This window comes from Chinchilla lanigera, unplaced genomic scaffold (genome assembly GCF_000276665.1).
Source record: "Chinchilla lanigera isolate Chin_1 unplaced genomic scaffold, ChiLan1.0 scaffold00006, whole genome shotgun sequence".
Lineage (NCBI taxonomy): Eukaryota > Metazoa > Chordata > Mammalia > Rodentia > Chinchillidae > Chinchilla > Chinchilla lanigera.
The window spans coordinates 38,492,001-38,511,265 of NW_004955407.1; the positions used below are offsets into that span (position 1 = coordinate 38,492,001).

General features: G+C 45.5%; 1 protein-coding gene across 4 annotated transcripts in view; it reads left to right on the plus strand.

The window, feature by feature from the left end:
• The window catches only part of Igsf5 (immunoglobulin superfamily, member 5), a 41,168-nt gene extending 23,128 nt beyond the window's left edge, over positions 1–18,040 (plus strand). For all 4 annotated transcript variants that reach the window (XM_005375776.2, XM_005375775.2, XM_005375778.2 and 1 more), the window contains 5 exons: positions 1,890–2,030; positions 5,691–5,715; positions 9,192–9,292; positions 11,384–11,457; positions 17,661–18,040. In XM_005375776.2, coding sequence (XP_005375833.1) covers positions 1,890–2,030; positions 5,691–5,715; positions 9,192–9,292; positions 11,384–11,457; positions 17,661–17,756 — 437 coding nt within the window. In that variant the 3' untranslated portion in view covers positions 17,757–18,040. The remainder of the gene's footprint in view (positions 1–1,889; positions 2,031–5,690; positions 5,716–9,191; positions 9,293–11,383; positions 11,458–17,660) is intronic.
• Positions 18,041–19,265: the final 1,225 nt, after the last annotated feature.

The following is a 19,265-nucleotide window of genomic DNA, read 5'->3' on the forward strand; positions in this document are numbered from 1 at the left end:
TTTAGCTCAGCGGCAAAAGCGCCTGCCTGGCAAGCGCAAGGTCGTGAGTTCAGTTCCTGGTACTGGAGAAAAACCAAAAATAAATAAATAAATAAATAAATAAAAAGAGATACTATCAAAATTATTTAACATTTCTTAATTCCCTAGAAGGAAATTTAAAAAAAAAAAAAGCTACTGCAGGCAAACTTTGCACAAAAGGCAAAAGACAAATATCTTTTATATTGTATAGCTCTCTAAAGCACAGTTTCGGGCTTGGGATATAGCTCAGTGGTACAAGTGCCTGCCTGGCAAATGCAAGGTCCTGAGTTCGAGTCCTGGTACCAAAAGAATGAATAAATAAGTAAAGCACAGTTTCCTGAATTTCCACATGCCTTTTTAAGCAAGTCTGCTGTTGGACCCTTTCCTGCCCAAAAGTCAGTTTCCAGGTGGTTGATGATCATAAACACCAGGGCATAAGTGAGCATCTGAAACCACTCCTACCACTGATTCTGAGCTTTTAACTTTAACATAGGAGTAATCAAAAGGTCAATTCCTAGGAGAACTGTAAGGAGCACCCAAGGTGACCTTTCAGCACCAACCCCTGGCTCTGAAGTGCTGGGTGCTCCATATATTGATGATAAACCTGTGCTCCTTCAGAGGAGGCCCGTTGTTTTCATATTTTCTAATGAATAGAATCCAGCAAAATAGCAGGCCTGAACACTGAGATGTTGCCTGCGCACTGAGAGGTGAGTGGCAGACTTCGGTTAAATAGCGATTTTCAGTTTAAACGCTCAACTTTTATGCTGTGATTAGGCTTCCGTATGGCTGAGAAGGGAAAAATGAAACACAGGTGAGTCATCTTTAGGGCCATCCACACGGTTCCCACAAGCTGATGGCTGGGCTGAGCTGTGCGGCAGGACTTTCTGTGGTGACAGAAATGTTCTGCTGTGGTGACTGAATACTTAAAATGCTGGCAGTGTAACTGAGGCATTGAACACTTCATTGCACATTATTTTAATTAAGTTTGAACTAGATAATCATACAAAACCAGCATTGGAATGCAATGTATTAACTGTTGTTACCCTCTTTTCACATTGTTTTGGAATTTTGTATTTTGTTTCTTTTTCTTTAAAATAAAAATTAAAAAAAAACAGTATTGGAGAGCTCTACGATATGACAGCAAAAAAAATCAAAATGGCTTTTTCTTCTCTATTTTTTCTCCTCTCGCTTCCCTTAATTTCCTCCCTGCTGTGCCTCATCTTATCTTTTTCTGCTCCCAACCCCATGACTACTGCATAAAACAAAAAGGTAAAGTTGACACTAAAGAGGGTGGTTCCTGAAGAGCTATGAGCAACTACTGTGTGAGAAATAAATTCTCCAGTGGAATAGGACTGATATTGCTGTGAAAAGTCATGCTCCCAAGTTCCTTGGGATGTGACCTTCCCTCAGTGTGCTGAATTTCCTTTGAGCTCTGGAATCTCAAAGGGTGGGAATGCGGAAGACAGAACCAAATGTCATTCTCTGGTTTTGTTCAGCAGTAGCCAATTCATAGTTATTTCTTGACTGAATGCAGGACGTCCTATCATGATAATCACTTCTCCAACCCTAGGGAGTTGCCATCATGGCCCAACTTTATCTACTTCTCAGGAATGCTGGAGTCAATCACTGATGACTGCTTGAATTGAGTTGCTAAGCAACTATATATTGGCAGCAGTAAATATTATGATGGCAGTTATTGTAGAATATTGAATAATTAAACACACCAAAGGGAAGTTGGCCTATGGCTTCTAACTATAGCAGGCTGAATAGTTATATTATTATTGGAAAACAAATGCAATTTAAAGTGGCAGAATCCATGACCCTAGATGATACAAATATCACTAATTTTTTTTCTCCTTTTAATCTTATAGACAGTATTGATAAGCCAGGTGCATCATTGCCTACCTGGGCCATAGTTCTGCTTGCAGTGTCACTTTCATTGCTCTTGATCCTGATCATTGTTCTGATTATAATATTCTGCTGCTGTTGTGTCTCCGGAAAAGAGAAAAAAGGTAATTTTTTCCATGTAAATTCATATGCGGTTGTAAACTTTGGGTACAAGCAGCTGAAGTTATGGAGCTCACTGACCCTTTCAAAAGTTACTTTACCCATAATGAGATATCACCTCACACCTGTCAGAATGGTTATCAAAAAGACAAAGATAAGTGTTGGCAAGGGGGTAAAGAAAGGAGAACTCTTGCACACCGCTGCTAGGAGTGTAAACAGCAGCAGCCGTTATGGAAAAGCAGGGTGGTGGTTTTAAAAATTTAAAATAGTACTAGCATGTGACCAGCGATCCACTATTGGGTATATGTTCCAATAAAATGAAATCAGTGCATCAAAGAGATGTCTGGATGCCCATGTCTCTTGAAGCATTATTCACAAGAGCCAAGGAATAGAAACAATCTAAGTGGCCATCAACCAATGAATGGATAAAGAAAATGTGAAATATATATATATATAATGGGATGGTGTTCAGCCTTCTAATGTGGGGAAACTGTCAGCTGGGACAACATGGATGAACTCAGAAGATACCATGTAAGTAGAATAAGTCAGGCACAGGTATGGCACAGTCTCACTCATATGTGAAATCCATAAAAGTCGAACTTACTGAAACAGGGTAGTATGGTGGTTGTCAGGGGTGGGTTCCAGGAGTTGGAGACCTATTGGTCAAAAGATGAGCTTAGGCAGGATGAATAAACAAGCTCTGGAGATTCATTGTAACCCTGGGGACTGTAGTCATGATGCACTGTGCCCTTTAACTTGCTAAATGTTCTCACCATAAAAGGAAATTAAACATGTGAAGGATACAGGTGTGAGATGGATTTAATCATTCCATAATGCATACATGTATCAAAGCATTGCATTATGCACTGTAAATAGATGTAACTTTGATTTGCTGGTTATACCTTGATTAAGCTGGGAATATGACAACAGGAACAAAACAAAACTGAAAACAAAGGAGGTACTGGCTTTCACAGTATTTGAAAGCAGCTATGGTCAAATTTATGGCGAAGGAAGGAGGTGTCTGAGGGAGGAAGCTATTCCCTTCGGACCTGCTGTACCGTCTCCAGGCACCGAGGCCGCCCCGCTTTTGAGAAGGTGACGAGGTGGCATCTTCCTCGCTTGGCTGGTGTGCTTCTTTGCAAGGAGGGATGACTATTGTACTGTGTCGTTTAAATGCAGTTGTTTTTCCTAGAATAATACCTATTTGAACACATCAGAAGGTTGTTTCTGTTTTGTGGAGTTTTAAGTTTCCTTTTGCAAATGAATGCTCATGGAGTGGTAGAAAGAAAAATAAGATTTTCTGTTCATAAAAAATAGTACAAAATAAAAGAATAAAATTAATCCCACATTTCCTTTGAATGAGGATGCCTGAACACACCGTGCTCTGTGAGAGCAATGGCCTTGGCTCAGGTCAGGATCAGCAGTGATTTGGTCTCATCGGCATCAAGATGGGCTGGTCACATGACCTCAAAGCCAAGGGATGCTTTGTCACGTGGATGGCCCAGAACTTCCTAAGTGTTGGATGCCTGTGTATCCCTGTCTTTCTTATACCTACTCTTATTTGAGTATTTTCTATAGTTATTTTTCTTAAAAGTGGAGGTTTGAGGTTTGAGTATATATCAGGTGGTTTGCATTTTTAATTTATTAGCTTAACTGCCATCCAATGAAGACTAGGAGGGAGAGAGAGAGTGCCTGTGTGCCAGGCACAATGCTAACTCTTCTTCATGGAGTATCTCTCTTAGTGAGACATTCTAGATAAAACATATGGTTTATCCTTAACTAGGGTGACAATCTAGCCTTACTTCCTTCGTGGATTTAGTTTGGCATTGGGGGATTAATTCTGTGGCACAGTTTTATTCCTTGGGAAGTAGAAATCAAAAGGCAGTAAACTCCTGTTGATTTAAGTTAGATGCGCATTTGTTTTTACCTGGGAATTGCCCTGCATGCCACAGATGGGTTACTTGAAATGTGCTGGATTTCAGCTATTGAAAGAACTACAGTGTGAGCTGAGAAGTGGATGGATTGGTCAGTGCCTGGGGGTGGTGATTTTCCACATCAGCTCTGGCAGAACAGTTGGAGAAGTCCGGTTCTCTGGACTTTTTGCTGCCCTGAGGCTTTCGTCTGCTCTGTACTGGCCTTGAAGGACGTTACCTGATGGCTGTTGACCTACACAAGCGGTGCACAGGACGATTTTTAGTTTCCTAATCCACAACATGGGAAAAACGATTATCCTGTAGAGAAGTTGTGGGAATTAAATGAATTAATACATTAAAAATTTCTGTGATCTGTCCTCAAATTTATCCTTTAACTTTGAAATGATGGAAGGGAGAGCTGTGCTTTTCCCTTTGTGTGCAGCAGGTGCGGGTGAGGACGTGAACAGAGAGGGACCTGCCACGACCCACTCAGAATACCCACCCTGCACCACCAGCTGTGACTCACAGCGGCAACCATGCAGCACACTAGCATAAATGCACACAGCCCTGGGGCTCTGGATTTTCCTGTGATGACTATTTTAGCGCTTACAAATATTAAGCATACTTGTTTTCAAAAAGTACCTTCTGCTGCTCTGCTGGTCTCTGGAGAACTCTTTGTGCGCCAGTTGGTGAACTGAGGAGTGGGCAAGGATGGCTGAGAGGACCGCTCGGCCTGGCTTGGGGAACTCAGGATGGCAGTGGACGGAAAGAAGGATTTAAAGGGGGGAAGTTTGTCTTGGCTCATGGCTTCAGAGGTTTTGGTCCATGGCTGGCTGGTTCCATTACTCCGGGCCTCAGGGAAGGCAGAACATCATGGCAGAAGGACGTGGGAAAGGAAAGTTTTTCACCTTATGCCAACCAAGAAGAAGAGAGAAAAGGACCCAAAAAGGAAGGGAGTGGGAACCAGAGACAGTCCCCAAGATCTTGCCGTATGACCCACTCACTTCAACTAGACCCTACCTGTTCCTGTCACCTTCCATGCCATGGAATTACAATCTTATCAGTGATCCAGTGATCCTCATGATCCAGTCTCCTTTCAGAAGGGGACCAAGTCCTTTGAACACATGAGACTTTAGGGGAATATTTTAAATCTAAGATATCACATGGACACTTGGTCTATGGCCTGCTACTCCCTGTCTTCAAATTCTAGGCTCCCTGTAGTCTAAGACTTCACTGATTAGAAACGTTAGCAATTTAACGATAGGGTTTTTAAGGGGGAGGGGTGTGTATAGCACAACTACATGAAGTGATGCTGTTGGTGTTTAAGAAATTGAATGAAAATTTATCTTAGGATTAAGAAATAGGGTAATATATAATAGCATCTAGTCTGTTAAAATATGATGACACTAATGCCAACCTTTTGGGTTTTGTGACAATTAAGTGAGGCCGCATTGTGTAGTTTTGGGAGGTGGTGATATTCAGTGAGACCTGAGTGAATGGCAGTGGTGATTGGTGACACCAAGCACTGCTTGTCGAGTGGAGTCTTGATAATCTTTTAATCAAATTCAGTATTCACTAAGCACTTACTGCACACTCACTGTCTTTCAGGTGCCTGGCCACTTAAAAATACATACTGAGTCAAAAGACTAATGGGAGATCTGTTAAAATCAGGAAATCTGTAAAGCCAGTGAGATTTTATTTTTAGAATCACTGTCCTGATTTTTCTAATGGAATTTTGTTCTTTTCTTGCAGAATCAAGTTATCAAAGTGAAATAAGGTAAGTCTGAAGTGACATCACTTTTTGAAATTCAAACCACCACTGCCACTAATATATCTACACACGTAACTGTGGAACTTTAGGATTTATGGAATTCAAAATTAAGTTCTGAAGATAGACAACTGTGAAAAACCTTGTATACAGTTCATGGACTCACAGGGTAGCATTAACTGTAGAACAATGTAGGTAGGTGGACTCCTTGGGTTGACCCGCTCTAGTCACTTAGGGTGAATAGGATTTTCTTAACATCAGCCATTTGCAGTTCTTCCCACCAGAGGGCACTGTGCCCTGTGATTGTGCTCCTGCTTTGCGTCAGGTTGGGGCTGGGGACACTGGCAGAGGTTTTGTTGGGATTTTGGTGGCAGCAGACAGCAGTAAGCTGAGTCGGAGAGATGCCTGTAAAGCACAAGGCACCGTTCAGGCAGACAGGTTAGGCGGTGTTTGCTGCCTGTTCTGCTGATAAGGGGGCAGGGTTAAACCATCCTTGCAGTTCCACTCTGTCCAGCAATAGCTGTGGGCTCTGTGAAGGTAGCAGAACCTGGGCTTACACTACTCTACAGGAACCAGTGTAAGTGACCACAGTCTTTCCGTAGTCACAGGTGCATAGAGGGGAGGGTGTTAGACAGCTGCTCACTGGGGGTGTCCTAACAGCCACATCTAGCTGTGTGCATCAGTTTAAACTGTCTGAATGATGAGGTTTTAAAACACTTTTGGGCTGCATGCAATACAGTGGCCAAATGTGTAATCCTCGAGTGACAAAATGATGCGCATCTCAGAAAGGTGGCTGTGTTCTGAGGTTCCCCCAGCAAGGCTTGCGTCAGCCGCACATATAGGAAGAATGAGGATCCCTCAGCAGCCCTGGGACCCGACCCAAGAACAGGAAGAGGGAGGGAAGCCCACTCGGGTATTTACCTGGCATTTCTCTTGATGGTGGTCACGCAGGACCACAGCCTGAATTCTTTGGTTCACCATTATTGACTGTGCTATTATCTCTGTTTCTGGTGTGTGTGTGTGTGTGTGTGTGTTTAGGTAGGTAGGTAGTTCAAAGCTCAGTAAAGCAATCACAAGCTATTTAGGATGACAGCTGAGAATAAAACAGCGACAGTATAGTGAGGATGATAACCACAATAACAGCTAATATACTTATGCTGTATCCTGAGGACTTGCTCTAAGCTCTGCAGAGGTCTTTAATCTTACTTAATTCTTTCTCTTTTTTTTTTTTTTTTTTTTTTTTTTTTGGTACCAGGAATTGAACTCAAGTCCTTGCATTTGCCAGACAAGCACTTGTGTCACTGAGCTATATCTCCAGCCCTTACTTAATTCTTATAGCCATTTTATAAGGCTGTTTTTCCATTTTGTACCTGAGGACACTGAGGTCCAGGGAGGTTAAGTATGCCCAGCATTGCCCCGTGGACAGTGGAGGGTCAGAATGTGACCGGGCCCCTTGTCCGGGTATAGCTGTAGCACTGGACCCTCCCTGCCCTGGAGGAAGATGGCTCTCACAGGCTGACCACTTGCAGCAGCCTTTCCCTTCCTGTGTGTCCCCAGCGCTGGCGCCAGATACCACAGGCACCACTTGCATAAAATAACTTACATGTTTCTCTTAGAGGATCAGCTCGTGTCTATTAGTGAAAAAAATTAAACATAAAGATAAGAAGTAGGACTAAAACCACCCTCAGTCTTGCTGCCCGGAAGTAATGATTTAAGTATGTAGGCAGTACTTACAGGTGTGTGTTCATGTGTGTACACAGAGACAAGCACATGTAAGCAGGCATTCTGTACAATTTGGACCATAAAGTAATTTTATAGCTTGTTCTTCTCACTTGATGCTGTTTTTTTCTTGATACCGGAACTTGAACACAGGGTCTTCTCACTTAGCCTCTTCCTCAGCCCTTTGTGAGACAGGGTCTCGTTAAGTCGCTAAGTTGCCCAGGCTGGGCTTGAACTTGTAATCTTCCTGCCTCTGTCTCCCAAAAAGCTGGGGCAACAGCCACGTGCCACGATGCCCAGCTTTGCTCGACATGATTCTAAAGGTGATTTCTGCGAATGAATATTTATGCACAACACTATTTCGCTTGGTAAAGTTTTTAACGGAAGTGTAGGAACAGAACATTTCACAAATCATCGGTGTGTGGCTGGCTGGATGTTCACAAGCACATGTGGCAGGGTATGGGACGGTAGGATTCAAAACCACAGCTGCTGGGCTGGGGATTTAGCTCAGCAGCAAAGCGCCTGCCTGGCAAGCACAAGGTCGAGAGTTCGGTTCCCGGTACCGGAGAAAAACCAAAAAAAAAAACCAAAAAAAAAAAAAAAAAAAAAAAAACCACAGCGGCTCTCTCGGACCCCCGTTAAATCATTCTCTGCTCCTTTGCCCCAAGAGCCACACTCTCCCGGCATCTTCTGCCACATCCCCAGAGGTCATGGAGATAGAGTTGCATCAAGGAGACTCATTCACACCTGCCTTCCTGAGCTTCCAGCTGGAAGCCGAGCCGCACTGTGGCCCGCAGGCGTGGGTGGCTGTGATTGCAGAGTGCTGCATTCAGGACATGCGTGCAACTCACTCTTCCTTTTGCTTTCGTGTGCATCTAGGTAGTTTTCAGGTTGGGGCCGTGACAAATGGCATGGAGCCTGGCTCCACACATTCCCAGGCCTGCCTTTGGTACCTGAGCACCCACACCTGTTTGGCCTTCTGTCTGTGCATCTTTAGTGGTGAGAGCAGGGCACAGGACTGGCATGTGTTCAGCGTGGGACGAGCCTGCCTCAGGGTCCCAAAGGAGCACTTCCAGTGTACCCGCGCCCAGGCTGTGTGTGAGATCTCACCGTCTCCAGTCTGACAGCCTGGAGACCCGTCCCAGAGACACGTGGCCATTTGTTTTCCAGTCCTCTGAATCATTTTCAGTTCTCTCTCTCTCTTTGTGGTTCACAAGTGAAGATTCTTTCAAGTCAATCTTTGCCTATATCTGGGATTATTTTCCAAGAAGAAACTCCTAAAAGGTTTCAGAATTTTTTAAATATTTAGAAGTCTTAGAATATTTTTAACCCTCTGGACAAACTTCTCATGGACAAACTTCCTTCCCTGAGGAAGAAGCATCAATCTTTGCTCTGTTTCAAGGGTTGGCACACTTGGTCTATAAAGGGCTACATGGTAAACATTTTCGGTTTATTCCAGCTAGGGATGGTATCATACACCTGTAATCTCTCTGGGAAGCTGAGGCAGGAGGATTGTTAGCTCAAGCCCAGAGTGGGCGTCCTGTGACTTAGTGAAACACTGTCAAAAAAAAAGAAAGAAAGAAAGAAAGAAAGAAAAAAAGAAAAAAAGAAAGGGCTGGGGATATAGCTCAGTGCAAAGGCCCTAGGTTCAATCCCTAGTACCAGAAAAATCAAAACAGAACAAAAAGAATGCTTTACATGTAACCATGGAGATCTGTTCTCCACTGATGATTAATACTTGACTTCATAAAATGCTCTAATTCTAGGAAATCTGCAAACATGAAGACAAACACAGGAGCTCTTGAGACAAAGCCAAAAAGCGGAAACGAAAACTATGCCTACAGCTCAGATGAACCAAGGAGTGCCCGTGAGTAGCAGGTGGAGCAGTGGAAAGAGCTGGATGAACGTGCAGAAGTCGGGGTGGCTGACCAGACGCCATCTTCCTAGGGAAGATCACTTGGCATTGGTGGAAATTATTTTTTGCATCAATTTTAAAAGGAGAAATTCTAGAATTAGGAACACCTAGGAGTAAGTTCATGGTAAAAAAAAAAAAACACAAAAAACAAAAAACAAGATTGTCAAAAGTTTAAAATAAAGTGAAGTGAAATCCCAGCACTCAGGATGCTGAGGCAGGAGGACTGCTGTGAGTTCAAGGCCAGCCTGAACTGCATAGCGAGACCCTGTCTCACAAAAGAGGGTTGGGAGTGTAGCTCAGTGGTAGCACACTCACGGGCTGTTGGGCCAACTTAACACCTGAACTAGACTCCTGGTGTGGGGTACTGTCCCCCTGCTGGCCTGTGTGGTGGACGGTAGTCTCATCCTGCCCTGCTCCCAGGTTGCTGGGACTGGAAGTCAGGCAGGAGACTGGGCTCCTCCAAGCCAGAGCGGCAGAGGGCCAGAACTCCAGGCCCCTGGTGGCCCCAGAAAGACAGACAGTGACAGCTGTTGCCCTGTCCAAGGCTTTAGCACCCTGTGGTAATGGGAGGAGCTCCTTAGGCAACACACACAAGCAAAACAGGCCAACATCCTCAGGAAGGTCTAGCGGACTCTGGTGCATTTTTGTAAAAGGATAAGCACAGCCATTTCAGATTTTGCAGTTAATGTCTTATTTTGGCTGTGATTCTTTTTTTTAATTACAAGGAGAAAAAATAACAAAATGACAATGAAGACAAAAACAAGACAACACAAAAACAATAAAAATGATACAGGATTTCAAGACAAGATGATAGGAATTAGCAGTGGTTGTTATATTACATATTGTTATCTTCAATGAAGTTGCTGAGACTACCAGATGTAAGAATGGAAGATTGATCAAACAGTTAAAGACAATAAAAAGTAGTTAAAAAATGAGAATGCTACAGAAATTTGTTAAACAAGATGGTAGGAATTTAACAATGGTTGTGTATATTGCATATTGTTGCCTCCAAATTAGTTCAGATTACCAGATATAAGTAAGCAATATTAATCGAGAAAAAAATTTAAGCATTAACTGTTCCTTTCAATAAACCAATAGACATCAGCAATACAATTATCCCAGCTATCTTTGTATATACATATATATTTCTTTCTATTTTAAAGAGAAATTAACAAAAACAAAGATATAAACAAAACAACATAAAACAATAAAAATGATACAGAATTTCAAAACAGTATGATAGGAAATTCTACAATGGTGGTTATATTATATATTGTTGTCTTCAAAGTGGTTACTCAGATAACCAGATATAGGTATATAAGATTGATCAAACAATTACACATTAACTGTTCCTTTCAATAAACCAATAGAAATTAGTAGTAGAATTATCTTAGCTATCTTGTGTATATGTATGTATACATACATATTTTTCCCTTCTTTCTTTTTTTCTTTCCTCTTGAGCAGTTTCTTTCCCCTTCACAATATCTACTGTACCTTTTGGATTTTATTTACTCTTTCAGGTTCAAGGGGATTTTTAAAAAAACCTATTTATGCTTGTGTTAGCTTTTTGTCACTGTGATGAAATACCTGAGATAAACAACTTATAAAGCAGAAAGATTTGTTTTAGTTCATAATGTCACAGGTTCCCATCCCAGACTGATTGGCCCCATTGTTTTGGGCCCTGTGGCAAAGCAAAATATCACTGTAGGGAGAGTGTGGCAGAGCAAAGATTTGCACCTTGGGAGCCAGGAAGCAAAGAGAAACAGGAGGGATAGGGTCTCAATAGCCCCTCTGAGGCCACGCCCCAGTGACCTCATTTCCTCTCACCAGGCTCCACCTCTTAAAGATTCTACCACTTCCGTCAAGCTGAGGACCAAGCCTTCAACGCGTGGGCCATTGGAGGACATTTGAGATCCAAACTGTAGCAATGATTAGGGATTATCTCATACCAGAGTTACCACATAAAAGGGAGTTATAAATCATGCTGCTAGGATATGCTTGGTTTTTATCACTTCTTACACTAAAACCATTCTTCTGTTGCAGACTCCACTCCTTCCCCTCCTAAGTCCAGTGAACTGAGTGTTCCAGCCCAGCGTGGCAGCAGCCCTCCTCAGCAGGTGATCCAAATCTTTTTTTTTTTTTTTAACTTTTCTTTTGCTATTTAAAAATCATCAGCATGTGGTAGGTGAGTGTTGCATATTCTGCATGGAAGAAGGCCTCCGTTCCCAGCTCCATGTCCATGGGTCGGGCTGGGGGAGTAGGGTGGGGCAGTGAGACTCTCTTGTCCTTGTGGCAGCGGCTCCAAGACCACAGCTGATGCGGGTAACTGTCTATGCATGTTTGGGAGGCTTGTCGGGGACGTGTCATCCAAGGCAGCAAAGCTGTGAGCAGCCTACGCCATTTGCCATTTGTTCTGCTGAGCCAGGTTCTCCCAGGACTTGAGTCAGCCGTGCTCCCCTGGTTCCCTGGCACTCACCAGATGCATGCCTGCCCTTGACCCTTGGGCACTGTGACTCAGGGGAGGACGCTGGGGCTGGGGCTGAGAAGCACACAGAAAGAGTGTGGTTCGCTACTCAGGAGAGGTCTGCGCCCGTCGGCTTCAGAGCCTGAAAGATCCTATTGGGATTAGAATCTCTGGGGCAAAGGAGAAGTCCCTGATGATTTAGGGTTATAGCCAAAGAGGCTGGAGTTACTATGAAAGTTGAGGGCCGAGTGGATTTGGGGAACAGGCAGGCACAGAATGTGGAGCTTGTAGACTTTGAGGTGTCTTAGATGCCCACATGGGGACATGTGCAGCAGCTGGATGCTCAGGTGTGCAGCTCTGGAGAAGCGCGTGCTGTGGATCTTGGTTGTCAAGCACTGTGTTGTTGGACATGACCGAAAACAGAGGGGAACCTTGAGGACATACTGGGTTCATCTCTGATATGGGGTTCCCCCTGGCTATCACACATAAATGAGCTAGAGCTAGTGGGCAGAAAATAAGATTTCTCATCTCCAAAAATCATATTGGGTGAAACAAACATAACCAGCACCCTCTCTGACCTGTACAGATGCAACCTCAGGCGAGAAGTATTTCAGGGCGATTCTGCAACAGGGTCCCCAGTAAGCGTGGGTGCTCCTTTCAGCTTGGGGGAGCACCTCACGGGCTGGACTTCTGAGGCACAGTGGATCAGATGGCCTTGGGTTTTTCCGCACAGGAGTGGCTGTTAGCCTGCGGCAATGGTGCCCTGCATATGCCTTGGCAGCCCGGATCATTCTGCTTTGCCACAGCTGTTTACTCTTATCTCCAGGCAGCTGCAGGCTGTAACGTCCCTCCTGCAGTCTGGATGCAGCACGGCTGTCCATCCATCCTGCCAGTGATGGGAGCCTTTCTGGCCCTGAGGGAGAGTGGGGAGCCGTGGCCGGTGTTCCCTGAGGGGGCAGGTGGACCTGCCACGTGGTCGCAGAGTGGCCAGGTGGGAAGGCCTGTGAGTAGAGGGTGCACAGAAGAAGGCGGGGCCAAGTGGCAGATGACTGGCCTCTGGGGTGAGTTCCAGCTGCTTTCTCAGATGGCTGTCAGGACTTTGGAGAGGTAAACTCTTTCCGTCGGGGAGACCTCTTAGGCACACCCGTCTTCTGATGGCTCTCCTCCGGGCTGGGAGGGAGGGACAACTCTAGAAAAGCGACAGGTTTCCTTCAGAAGCACAGAGACTAAGAGGTGGCAGTTGAAGAGGAGTGATGATCACCCTGCGGGGGCTGTTGCTTGTCAAGACCCCACGCCGGGGTGTGGTGGGCTCTCTGCCACCTGGCACCAAACACAGACAGGCCAAGAACCCGATCCAGCCAGCTGCTGTTACCCCAGCCTTTCTGCGTTACCTCTGCCATCAACTAGAATAAGCCAGAGGTTTGACTGGGCGGAGATCCAGAACACACTGTGGTCAGATAACCCCCTCGAAACACATCCACTACAGATGAGGAAGGAGAACCTACGTGTGTCCGCAAACAGCTGAGGATGACGTTGCCAAGCTCTCAGCGTCCTTCTTGACGCGTGAAGGGCTGTTTTGAAAACAGGGAGAGAAATGTAAGAGATTGCCTTACAGATTACTGAAACCTGTCACCAGCTGAATAATCTACTGGTGACGGAAAAGCAGCGGCCATGGAGCTGCTAAGATCTGTGGGCGGCAACACAAGCTTGTGTCCCATCCCAATCTTCCTCTCTACCGGACACCCACAACTTATAGGAAGAGAGGTTTATTTTTCCTCAAATCTGTAGAAGTTTCAGTCCATGGACTGCTCCAAGACAGGGCAGCATGGCAGAGGTGCCTCTCAGAGGGGAGCTGTCCCTGGCATGGCAGACAGGAAGTAGAGAGCAAGATCAAGGGAGAAGTGAGGGAGGGAGCTAGACCCTCCCCAGCCACGCCCCAGTGGTCCACCTCCTCCAACCAGGTTCCACCCCCAGCATCACATTTAGCTGTAAACTCATCTGCGGACAAATCCATGGAGTACCATGCGCCCGCGATCCAGAGCCCCGCCCTTGAGCACATGAGGCTTTGGGGGACATCTAGACCTAAACCATACCCTGTTCCCGGAATGTTTACAAGACCTCAAGAGAGCTGTGTGTCTGCAGAGTCAGGGTCCCTAAGAAACAAATCAAAGGCCGGGCGTGGTGATGCACACCTGTCGTCCAAGCACTCAGGAGACTGAGGCAGGAGGATCATCATGAGTTCAAGGCCAGCCTGGGCTACAAAGTGAGCTCCTCAAGGCCAGCCTGAACTGCATAGCCAGACCCTGTCTCAAAAAGAGAAAAAAAGAAAGAAACAAATCAAGACCCGGGAAGGAGGGGTCGCCTTTGTCTGGGCTGGGCGTTGGGGAGGGGTATAGAGCAGCTAGCTGCATCTTCTCCTTACAGCAAGGAACTGGAGAACAAGCACAGCTCTAGATGAGGTCAGTCTTTGAGCTGCCCCCAAGGGCACCTTCACAGGCAGGGATCCGGCGTCGTGTCCAGATGGCCGTGTGGGGAGCCCGGCTGCAGGGGGTGCCGTGGGCTCTGCCTGCGGAGAGGCACTGGAGGAGCAAAGGAGCCTGATGGTTCTTGTCCCAAGGCCTTCTGTGTAGTCAGCTGGTCTGTGGGAGCGGCCGGCGTGACAAATCACAGCTTGCAGAGCGGGTCAGGGTAATGCTTGGCACAGGGTTTCCTTCCTTTAAAATCTTCCTCAGCCCCACCTGGGCAGTGTGTCTGAGTGGTTACTCTGCGGGGCGCAGAGCAGGACAGAGCTCAGAGCTTCTCAGGAGGCTGTAAGAACAGCATGGTCTGTCTTCTTCCCTCAGCCCTCCCTGATTCTGCAGAGCCTCGCTCCCTGGAGGCCCAGGAGAGGCAGCCGAGAGGGTTCGGAGCACCTCTCACTGGACCTCCCTGCCTCCTGTCCGCAAGCCTCTGTGACCCGTTTTTCGCAGGGCCTGCTCTGCTGCAGGGTGTGTCCCTGCGCACACCTCTCACATCCTCTGGGGCCCAGCCCTGCACAAGGCAGGCCTGACTGCCGCCAGAGGAGCTGGTTTATCTGAGCCTGGGATTGCTGGCCGCACACTGCACTGTTCTGCAGGAAAACCCTCCCTAAGCTCGGGGCTATAAAGCCTGAGCCAGCCGGCAGCCGGCATGGATCCCAGCCCCAGTACCACCGCGGGGCTCCTTTCATCTGTCCTGGGGGACAAAGTATGTACAAAAGAACCGGGAGCTCCCGGGACTGGGGATCAAATCTAAAGCCTTGTGAGCGCCGAAAAGCCCTCTGCTACTGAGCTGCACCCCACCACATCACAGCCTGCGTCGCAGCTGCCAGCTGGCCTGGCAGAGTTCCCAGCAGCGCAGCACCGGAACACAGGGATGCGTTACACGTGGACTCTCAGGGCTCTTCCAGACTTTCTGGACCGGAACATCCAGAGGACAGAGTCCAAACCTGGTAGTTTCCCCGTCTTTCCTGGGTAATCTGCTTTGAGGAGGATATGTTTGCTGACATGGGCATCATTCTTTCTAAGAAAGAGTGTTCTGAGTCCTAGGGGTTTTCTTAAAACTGCATTTGGAATCACTGATGAGCTTTCTGAAACACTCAGAAAGGTTTGAGAGGCTTATGGGTCACGGTGCTGAAATGTTCCACCATCCACACTGCCGTGCACCTTCTAAAGCCTCCCATGGTTTATTTATTTATTTATTTATTTTTTCCTCCCATGTTTTATATGAGTCTAGGCACGGGACACACAATGTGAGTAAAAGACACATGGTTTTAGGCTGCAGAGACCCCAGATCACACATTAAGTGGTAGGAAGAATCGGAAGGAAAAAAAAAGAGGTTGATTTTCACAACTGTTGATTTCTACTACAATGGAGTAGTTTCTACTGCAGTTACAGTTTTGATACTGACATTATTTTGAAGATAAGAGGTGTGGCTGAAACAGAATTAGCTCAGTGTGACAGCAGCTGAAACACACAAACCCTCGAGCTGCGACTTTCACAGGAGGACTATGTGACTCACTTTGTCAGATTACAAACAAATCCGACTTGCCAGGTGTGGTGGCGCACGCCTGGGATCCCAGTATTTGGGAGGCTGAGACAGGAGGATCATCATGAGTTCAAGGCCAGCCTGGGCTACATAAGTGAGTTCAAAGCCAGCCTGGACTATATGGCAAGCCCCTGTCTCAAAAACAAACAAAAAATAAATCCTAAATCCAACTTATGTGCATTCTCCCAGAATGGAACTTGTTCATAAGTCAGGGACTCACTACACATAAAATTGGAAATATTTACCAGAAGTTACAGTCAGCTAATGGGAAAGGTGCGTTCCTATTTTGATACGTAGCCATGCTATTTGCAAATGCTGTTTCTTGATGAATATTTAAAACACATAAACATCCTTTGCTTTTTTTCTGTGCCCTCAGTCTTTCTGGTTGTTTTAGATTTGTCTCTTTCTCTGTTAGCTTTACAGGATGAGGTTATAAGTGTCTCAAAACCTGCCTTGAGCCTCCCTGTTCACCTTTTGTTTGGTTTTTTTTTTGTCGTTGTTGTTGTTTGTTTTTTGTTTTTTGTCTTTTTGAGACAGGGTGCAGTTCAGGCTGGCCTTGAGCTCACTTTGCAGCGCAGGCTGATCTCAAACTCATAACAATCCTCCTGCCTCAGCCTCCTGAGTGCTAGAATTACAGGCGTGCGCCATCCCTACTCACCTCATGTCCTGCTAGGAAAAGAGGAGTCAGTTAGGGGTAAATTTGGGAAGCAGCAGCCCATGTGTACACCCTAGCAGTGGGACCAAAAGCAAATGACAGCACAACTCTGCAGTCGGCATGGTTCACAGCAGAAGGCTGAAATAGTACCATCCACGGCCAGATTCTTGGGGCTCAATTCATCCCAGCTGGAGGCAGGTGATTCTGTCCTCAGAACTCCCTCGCATTCCACTGCACGGAGAGTCACTCCTCCTGGCTGGTAACATCATTTAGGTGGCAGGAGAGGCCGCTATGCCTTGGAATCTGAGCTAGCGTAGTCCTCAGGGCTGTCAGGAGAAATAAGTGAGAACACATTTTAGTTGGGCAACTATTAAGCAGGTGCAGGCCTTCCTGGAGTGTTCCATGGTTTGTCTGGGAGCTATTTCTGGACGTGATGAGAGACTGGCTCCTTCCTGACAGCAGCCAGCCTCACGCTGTCCAAGGAGACAGACAGGGCATAGTTTGAGTCAGTTCTTCAATCCTTCCACCCCCACTTTTAGAATGAATGCATGGTATTCGAAGAAGCTTGGAAATATTTTCTCTTTTCATAGAAACTATCTAGTAAAACAAGAGCTAAAAGGATCAAGATGTGACACATGTGTATCAATACCCCCTGAGGTATATATTCATTATGTATTGCAAACATATAGTAATGAAAAAATTAAAAAAACAAGAACTTCCATAGGAAGATTGACAGAACAAACCAGGGAATCTGCATTTGTAAATTGTCTCCGTAGGAGGGAACTGGGGAGTCTTGGAATTGGATTGTTCTTTGGGCCCTGACTTGGAAAACACCTACAGTGTGTGCTGTTGAAAATGACAAAGTAAAGGAAGAACGTGTTGAACATTTTTTCCTCTCTGAACCCCAATTTTGTTTTCACTGATGGGAGAGGCTTCTTTTTTTTTTTTTTTTTTTTTTTTTTTTTTTTTTTTTATTGGTTTTTCTCCGGTACCGGGAACCGAACTCATGACCTTGCGCTTGCCAGGTAGGCGCTTTTGCCGCTGAGCTAAATCCCCAGCCCCGGGAGAGGATTCTTAAGGGTATACTTTACAGTGAGCTCAACCAATTAAATGGATCCTTTTCTCTTTGCTGCCAGGAACCGGAGAGACATCGGCCCACCCAGGCAAGTCGTCCACAGGTTTCTTTCAACATCGCCAGTCCTCCGAAGGTCAGGAATGTAACTTTAGTGTAGTAAGGACTCCGTGGACGACTCGTACCGTGATGCCAGCGTCACTCTCTGTGCTGAGCCTGGTGACAGCTTGGTCAGCATTCCTGATCGGAGTTGCACGTTGGAACTGACGCTGCAGAGCCACAGGGGAATCACTTTTCCCAAATTCCAAGTTGAATTCGACTTCTGAGATGTGTCATGGTTTTAGAGAATTCCTTAAAAGTAAAATCTGCTCGTTTCTCATGGTGATGTTTCTCATCACCCAACACTCCTGCTTGCTAATTCAATAAATGGTAGAAAAGCCTGTATTCTGCCATGGCTTGTAAAATATTTTTATAAGCATATTAATTTAATATTTATGTGTGTTTAATAGGTAGAGGCATAATTGCATATTATCAGTCACGTAAGAGAATAAAAATCATGAGCAGTCAGAACTCCAAAGCTCACTGGCCAACTGGAACTCAATGGGTTAAAAATAAGCTGCAGTTGAACATGAGGAGCACATTCCTAAATAGCTCATGGTTGGTATCTACAGGAAGACAGTCATTTCCATCTGCTCCTGTGTCAGGACTGCGCTCAGCTCCTCAGATGCACTAGATGTGGATTCTACCTGGCATAGGGGTAAAGTTCACATACTCCAGACATCATTTTTTAAAAATGGAAAGGGACAAGGCATCCTTTAATAAACAAAAATGAAAACTCCCAAAATGTCCATTACCTTTCTTAACTCTTTACTAACCAGAGAGTAGTTTAAAGAATCATGGTGTTTAGAAATGAAGTATTTTCCAAGAAGGAAAACAGGAGACTTCTGTGAATAATGACCCCAGCTTCGTTTGTCGCTTATTGGGTTAAATAACCCTTAGTTATTGCAGGCTGATCAAGTGGATGGCGGAGACTTAAATAAATGAGACAACGGAAATGATTTCAGGGCTTCAGGAGGGACTAACTCTCTTACAGCTTTGATATTCTCTGCGTTTAGCCAAAGACTTCTTTGGGCAGCCCCTATTTATTTGGTTTACAAGCAAAGGAGCAGGATACTCAAGGAAACACGGGAATCTGGGCAGGACCTTGGGAGAATTTTCACAAGTAGTAAATTATGTCAGTCAGGAGAACTACTTTATCTTTAGGTTGGTATTTATTGCAGGAGTGTGGAGCCTGCAGCTGCAGTCTCCTTGTCGTTAATCAGGGTTGGCGCCAGACGTCCTCAACTGTGGCCTTATCTTGTCCTTCACAGGCCAACACAGGCCTCAGGGTGACCAGGGACTCCCAGAGGTTTACTTACTATGAGTCCACTGCCCATCTTCAGACAAGGGGCCTAAGCTTCGGACAACTCACAAGTAAACACAGAAAGCCGATTGGCTAATATTAGATCCAGCTCAGAGCCACTTTGTAGTGGTCCCTAACAGTCTCTTACTCCTGCACATCGGCCCATTTAAAGTCAACATGAATGCTGATACTGAGAATGAAATCTCTGCCTGTTCCAAACACTGTCCTTCATCTCGATACATTCAGTGATGTTCACTGGCCACCTCG